This window comes from Rhincodon typus, chromosome 15 (assembly GCF_021869965.1).
Source record: "Rhincodon typus isolate 14 chromosome 15, sRhiTyp1.1, whole genome shotgun sequence".
Lineage (NCBI taxonomy): Eukaryota > Metazoa > Chordata > Chondrichthyes > Orectolobiformes > Rhincodontidae > Rhincodon > Rhincodon typus.
Window position 1 is genome coordinate 60946916 of NC_063346.1, and position 8047 is coordinate 60954962.

Below are 8047 nucleotides of genomic sequence, written 5' to 3' on the forward strand. Positions count from 1 at the left end.
TACTGACTGTACTAGCACTTCATTACAATCATAACACTTTACAGTTTCTCACTTTGAACTGTTTCTTGCCAGGAACATCACACTTAATCAAAACAAGCAAACATTATTTCAATATTATTGATATTATTGTAGTTTTAATTTAAAGTAACCAGGAAAATGCTGCAATTATGCAGAAGAGATGGTTGCATGCATGAGTTCAATTTAATTAGGTTTTCAAATTCTGTTAGGTGACATTCTGTTTTATTACATTCTGCTACAAATTGAGAATGCAGTACAGTTTATGAAATGAAGCAGAAATAAATATGCCTATGTTTGTTTAATAACGATAAAAAGTCACAGGTTACACTGTTTCAAAGTAAAATTATAAGTGGCAGTTACTTGAAATAAATTAGTAACACCTTTCATTCATACAAACCTGTATGATGCGGGTTTTGACTTAATATTCCCTCACGTTAAATTAGGTACATTCGTAAGTCATTTAGAGATAAGGAACAACTGGACTTATCACTGCTTTTGGAAAAGTACTTTTAGAATCACCCTGTTCCCTTATGAACAAAGGAAGGTAATTATTTCAATCGGCCATCTAAATAATGCCATTGAAGTCTGAAATGAAGACCAAGGTGCAGCGCATTTTCAAAGAATTTGCAAGGTATACTTGTTGCCTGACAGTATTTTTAAAGCAAATTACTGATGTTTTAAGTTAGAAAACATGTCAACTATTTAGGGAGGAACAAGTTCAGGTTAGTAACAATGAAAAAATGTGACAAATACAGTGTGCTTTTGTCTGAAAAGTAAACCACAATATTTCATTGCTATAAAGTTTACTCTTTGGTCTTCTGTGAGGTATTTCTCAATCATACAAAATTTTGCCTTCTCTTTTGATGTGATCCACTATTCATGAAACAATAAAACACAGGCTAAGAGTTGCATCTGGACATCAGAGGACTTTATCCTGTTACGTACAACAGTGCAGTTGCAATACTTTGCAGAAAGACAAACAGGCGTGGAGTAAAGATTTTGAGATAGTAGGAACTGCTGATGCTGGAGTTTGAGATAACACAGTGTGGGGCTGGAGGAACACAGCAGGCCAGGCAGCATCAGAGGAGCAGGAAAGCTGGCGTTTCGGGTCAGGACCCTTCTTCAGAAAATCTTTGTCCTGATTTTCTCAAGACACCCAAGAAAGAAATGTAACTTTTTTTGCACATCCAATACAGAAGTGAGTCTTTTTTGCACCACAAACTATTTTAAATGGCATGAGAGCCTTGGTGACAGGACCAGTATTTGGTGCCAATAACTGCTTACTATTAAGGCCCCAGTAGTGAACCAGCTTTCTTGACTTTGGTAGTCCAGACAATTTAGTTACATTGTTGTCAGAGAGGGAGTTTGGGGAAAATTCTTTCTTGAAAGCAAATTCAGATCCATGAACGAAACTGAGACAAGAACGCTGTTGAATTGATTTAAAGACTTGAACTGTTTTTAAAATGCATTTAAAGGGATTGAATCTGCTGGTCTGCACTGTATTCAATCGCAGTCAATACCCGCATGTGCAATTCAATTGTGCGCTCTGAAGTCGGCAACAAAGATTTACTTTTTTACAGGTTTTAACAAACTGTTCTCAGTTATTCATGAATAAGTCCCACCTGCTCCTTTTCAGGTGCCACAGATAGGGAGCTTCCTCTCACATGTAATTGATATTACACTTTTTGAAAATTAAAAACGAGAGAAATTTTCCTCACAATAGTTCATCTATTTCTGTTTCAAGGTAGCATGGTGCTGTAGCATGTTGCACTAGCAGAGAGGCATCCTACAGTAAAAGTTGTCTAAGGAAGCCAACTTGTGCAAGCTCAGAGAAAGCAAGAACTGCAGATGCTGGAGTCAGAGACAACACGGTGCAGAGCAGGAAGATCACAGCAGGCCAGCCAGCATCAGAGGAGCAGGAAGGTTCACCTGAAACATCAACTTTCCTGCTCCTCTGATGCTGCCAGCCTGCTGTGTTCCTCCAACTTGTGCCAGCTGTCTGCACAATATATTCTGTTCTTTAGTACAGGTGCTCAGTAGAAGTCACTCATAATCACTGAACACAGACTAATGTATGAGTTAAGTTTGAACAGCATAAAAAGGAAGGAGAGAACACAAACCTCTCCTTGCAACTCGAAACCTACCGTTCAAAATAGTCATCAGCCCAACGTAATCAACATTGATTATAATGTCTGTAATCAATGTGGCAAAATTATTCAGCACACTGTCACTTGTTAAAAACCAAAGAAAAGAAAAATCAAAACTTCTTGTCAGCTTCAAACCGATGATTGACATTTGAAAGTAGCAGCGTAAGTTAACTGACGTAGCTTACATATTTAAACACATCTTTGACTGTTTAAAATAGTTGCAACTGTTTGTGAAACTTCCTACAACTTTCTTTTTCCTTTATTTTGGTTTTATTCAGCTGAAATTGTGCTTCTGAGAGCTGATGAAATCTTCAAGACTTATCTTGACATGTTGGGAATATGTATTTCGGTTCCCAGTTTGAATTGTTCAACGAGACTTCAAAATCAAAATAGATAGAATATAGGAAATTTGCCTCACCACATCTTCATGTTGAGTTGGATTTATTGATTTTTTTCTTTCCCCATCCTGAAAAATAAAAATGACAGACATTGGCAAAAAAAGCAGTAGATACTTGTATTCCTCAGCAAACCGAAGAAACCAAAAGCAAGTCAACTAGTATTTGGCAATTATAAACAGGGTACAATAGGACCAATAGTTTTGCAATGTAGCTCTAAACGTTACACACAGTTAATTTGAATTTATGTTTTGAGGGTTGAAGCTATGGAAACTTCTATCAGCAATGAATTTCACCATCACAATTTTGATCGACACTGATACAACTTTGCAAACTGAAAACTGCAAATCTTCTTATTTGATAATTTAATGTGAAGCAAGGTATCTATTTGAAAGAGTTTTCTCATAAAATAGTTGCTTAAATTATACAGTTCAGAGTTCAGTTCCCAATTATTTTAATTTCAGTGAGAGATTTCATTCCTGTTCATACCTTTGGTGATAAAGAACAGAAAACCCTTCGTGATCATCGCGGCCAATATTAGAATTGCAAGTGCACCAGCAGCACAACCAGCAGCCATAGTAACACTGATTTTAGATGCAAAATCTGTAATGTTAATGTACACTCAAATTTAGGAGTTGCAATATAAACTGAAGGTTAAAATGTCAGGTGCACCATTTTCAATTGTACTGCCTTACACATATGATAAACATAGTACATAAAGTCTCAGCATTTCAATTTTGCTGTATCTTTGTTCAACTGATCTGTGCACAATCAGAAACAAAATGTCTGGAATTTAGAGAAGTAGGTAAACGATAAAAGTAACTCAATTAATGACAAATTTAAAATTAGTGAAAATAGAGCTAATTGCAATCAGTGTTCAGTTCGATAAGCTATGACACAAAATATTAAATTATTTGGTGGGAGTTTAATTGGATTGCATACTGATCAAAGTCAGAAAAAAATACGGAATGTAAGCTGTTTTCAGATTTGCTTGAGTTACTTGTGGAGGTAAACTTCAGTTTAAATAATTTTAATCTCTCTGCAACTATGGACAATTCAGCTCTGAATCAATGTTTAGCATCAAATCGAGTATGTGTCATTCTGATGAATGGGGAAAATCAACTGGACCGTCTGGATGAGTGGAGCTATTTCATACAGTCATAGAGATTTCAACATGAAAACAGGCCCTTCAGCCCAACTTGTCCATGCTGCCCAGTTTTCACAATTAAACTAGTCACACATGCCTATATTTAGTCCATATCCCTCCATACCCATTCCATCCATGTGCCTGTCCAAATGTTTCTTAAATGACAAAATTGTACTCGCCTTCATCATTAACTCTGACAGCTCATTCAAGACACTCACCACCCTCATTGCTGTGTTAAATCAATTGCTCCTCTGGACTCTTGCATGTCTTCCCTCTCACCTTAATCCTATGCTCTCTAGCTTTAGACACCCCTACCATGGGGGAAAGCTGTTGGCTGTCTACTTATCTCTGCTTCTCATGAATTTATAGACCTCCCTAAGGTCACCCTGAACCCCTGTACTCCAGTGAAAAAAAGTCCCAACCTATCAAGCCTCTCCTTACACCTCAAACATTGCAATCCATGTAGCATCATAGGAAATCTTTTTTGCACTTTTTCTAGTTAATAATATCTTTCCTATAGTAAAATGACCAGAAGTGCATGCAATACTCCAAATGTGGCCTGACCTTTCTCAAGAATGAACATTGACCATGCAGCCCTTTGCGAGTCGTCAGCGTATGAACAAAATAATTGTGTGACCTATGTTGAAGACTGTAATCCAGTTGTGGTAAAGTCACATGTGATAACTGCATATCAGCTCCAAACAGCAGGAAGAAAGAAAACTTTAATCCATACAACAGGGTCTAATTTCAACTTTGACACAATCACATGCAAATAATTGTCTTTTCATTTAATCACTTGCAAACTGTCATAACCACTTTCTACATATTTACCATAACCTGTTGATACATGTGCATTCAATGTACCACATGTTATGAAATGTTACCTTTATTCGTGACAGTAACAGTATAACTGGCATTTGCTGGAAATGAGCTTGAAACATGATATGCTTGACAGGTGTAAACTGTCCCGCTTTCAACTGCCTCTCTCAACTCCAAGGTGCTGATGACTTCATAAAGATCCTTGGTTTTTGCCTGTTGTTCATTCCTAAATCCTGTCAATATGTTTGCACCATTTTTGTGCCAAGTAAGGTTAAAGGTTTTTGGGTAAAAGTCAGATGTCCTGCACTGGAGTCGGAGAGAAGCAGAAAACAGTTCTTCAGATGGCACAGAGACAATTTTCAGAGGAGCTGGTGGAGCTGAATGGTAAATAACAAAGAGATAAATCGACTTTGCATCTACTGCAAAAAATGTGCTTTTTAAGTGAACAAAACAATTCATTTCAGCACGACAGTCACATTAATTGTTGCTATGAACAGTACATGAAACTGATACTACATTACTACATTAAAAAATCCCCTCAAATCCTTTCAATGTACCACCTACATTTTCGAAGAAAGAGTTTCCAGAATTTGTTTCCACTTAATAATAGAAACATGACTGAATTGTCATACTGCACCTTTCTTTTGCCAGCAGGATGAGGAATTGGACCTGGAACCTAGGAATTTAACAAAATCTATCCAAGTGATGGGAATGAGACTTTGGCTTTTCTCGTGATGTATGAAACACTTCAAAATGCAGAATATTACACATAATTTCAAGGATATTCATCCTTTCACTCCATATTCAACGACAAAAAAACTTCAAAGTATTGCAGTCAATTTCCCTCCAAAAGCCAAATGCATAAAACTGAAGCATCCTATGACCAAGTGCAGCAAGAACTGGACAGCATCCGGGTTTGGGCTGAAAAGTTGACAGGAGCATGCAGGCCACACAAATGCCAGGCAAACACCATCTCCGATAAGAAACAATCTCACCATCCACCCCTTAATATTCAGTGGCATCTCCATCAGTGAATTGCCCACAATCTACATTTTGGGGGTTACCATTGATAAGAAACAGGACTGGGCGAGCCATATAAATAGAACCGTAGGTCAGAGGCTGGGAATACTGCAGCGACTAACTCAACTGCTGACTCCGCAAAGCCTGTCCACCATCTACAAGGCACAAGTCAGGAGTGTGTTGGAATGCTCCCCATTTGCCTGCATGCCTGCAGGTCCAAACGCACTAAAGAAGTTTGACACCATCCAGTAAAAAGCTGCCCCCTTGATTGGCACCACATTTCGTCACTCCATCACAGACACTCAGCAGCGGTATTGTGTAACTTTAAGATGCATTGCAGAAATTCACCAAAGACCCTGAGACAACACCATCCAAACCTACAATCACTAACATCTAAAAGGGCAAGGGCAGCACTGAGTGGGAACACCACTCAGTGCAAGTTTCTCCCACACCACTCACCATCCTGACTTGGAAATATATCACTGTTCCTTCACTTTCACTGGGTCAAAATCCTGTCATTTCCCCCTAATGGCATTGTGAGTCTATTTACAGCACATGGACTGCAGCGGTTCAAGAAGGCAGCTCACCGCCACCTTGGCAAAGGTCACTAGGGACAGGCAATAAATGCTAGCCAGCCAGTGATGCCCACATCCCACAAGTGACTCATTTTTAATACAGTGTAGATCTCAAACTTTGAGGTGTTACTGATTCATCAAGGTCTCCATATTCTTGATCACATTTCATTTTAAACAACTGCAAATATTTTACACTATATGTCTGTATCTAATAAATTGATTTGTTTACTGTTGTTGATTGTTTTTAAGCAGCTAAGACTCCGTGTTTATCTGCGGTGACACTTACCATATAGAGTAAGTTGCACAGCAGCTTTCACAACTGATATGTGATTGTACAGTGATATGGTCCAGCGTCGCGGACAGTCACATTTAGAATTTTAAGGTTGGCTTCTCCTCTAATTACATGAAAGAACTTTTTGCTATCCTCCTGCAGAAAGGTTTTATTACCTTCTCTCCACCAGTAAGCGACAAAATTTGAATAGTTGAATTCCGAAGAGAAAGGACATTGCATGAGAACTGATGAACATCTCTGCACCGTTTTTCGTATCAGGTCCGGATTCACTTTGGCCGAAATGCTCACAGCAACTGTCAACCAAGGAAACACACTGAGATTAAACAAGAAGGACAGTCTGCACCACCCAAATTACATCATTATTCCATTTATTCCAACAGCAATTTACCATATCTTACTCTTCAATTAATTCTCCCATTTTTAAACTATTGTACTAATTGAATGTTATATTTTTTCTGACAGACCCAGTGGCAACTGAGTTCTGGGAATAACTGACTTGAAAAAAAGACAATAATAAGTAAGCATTAATTTATCAAATCTAGCTGTAAGTTCACATTGTGTCTTGCCTATGAACAGTGAATGCATAGCAAAATAAATGTGTACCTGCACACAACATGCACAGCAGACAGACAGCCATAGTGAATGATGCACAGACATATCAGCGGGTAAAATCTGAGATCATCAGTTGTGACTGAGAACAGGACAGACAAATGCTTCTTAAACGCTTGTCTCTGTTCCAATTTAACCACATACGTATGTGCGCGTCAATGAGCACATGACTAACTTCTGACTGAAAAGAAAATGCATTCCTTTTTAAATAAGATCTGCTGGTTTTGTAACTGGAAACTGCCACAAAAATGATGACTTTAAAGAAGATACACAAGGTATTTCGGAGGTGAGTTTTGGGACTTGATTGAATGGGGTGACGATTTTGCCATTGAAACAAGACGAGTCTGAGGGAGAATTTGGTTGGGACGGACAAAACTGAGATGGGCGGAGACATAGTAGATGGGGAAAAGGTCAGTGACCTTCATATTGAGGTCAGTGATGCGGGATTATAGATTTAAAAACATTGATAGAAAAGCTTAACGGGAAGATGATGAAACAGTTTATCCCAGAGTGTGGTAACTATCTGGAACCCGTTTCCTGAACAGATATCAGAGACAGACACCTTTGACCCTTTCACAAGTTGTTTTTGCTTGGATGTGCACTTGAAGTGCTGTGATCTGCAATGCTTCACACTAAATCCTCGATAGTATGATTGGATTTGTTGGCTCCTTGTTTGGCAGGCAGAGCCAAGTGCTTTTGGTTTTAAGTGTTGTTAACTTCTTAAAATGAAATGTGAAGAAGCAGACCACTGTAATTTGAAGGACATGGAGGTGAACTACTGCTACATCCTTGAATACAACAGGAATGTGGGGCACAGTTATAAACTTCTCACTCCTATACCCTAAAGAACTGAGCAGCAATGTCAGATTAACCTACCGAAATCCCTTTCCTTATTACTTTTTAAAGCTTCTACATAACAGCATTATGTCTTTGACAGCATTTCATTCAGACAATCTGTACAAATTGTTCTCATTGACTCTTGACTATGTAACCCCTTTTCACCAGTGAGTGCAGTGAAGGCATTC

At 38.4% G+C, this 8047-nt stretch overlaps 1 protein-coding gene across 1 annotated transcript in view; it reads right to left on the bottom strand.

The window, feature by feature from the left end:
- The window catches only part of LOC125485070 (H-2 class II histocompatibility antigen, E-Q beta chain-like), an 8126-nt gene extending 996 nt beyond the window's left edge, over window positions 1-7130 (bottom strand). Inside the window, exons 1-5 of the mRNA XM_048606125.1 lie at window positions 7017-7130; window positions 6569-6706; window positions 4592-4903; window positions 3050-3163; window positions 2584-2631 (exon numbers count right to left, since the gene is read on the bottom strand). Of these exons, the coding sequence (XP_048462082.1) occupies window positions 2591-2631; window positions 3050-3163; window positions 4592-4903; window positions 6569-6706; window positions 7017-7050 (639 nt within the window). The 5' untranslated portion in view covers window positions 7051-7130 and the 3' untranslated portion in view covers window positions 2584-2590. The remainder of the gene's footprint in view (window positions 1-2583; window positions 2632-3049; window positions 3164-4591; window positions 4904-6568; window positions 6707-7016) is intronic.
- Between the last annotated feature and the right edge of the window lie 917 nt (window positions 7131-8047).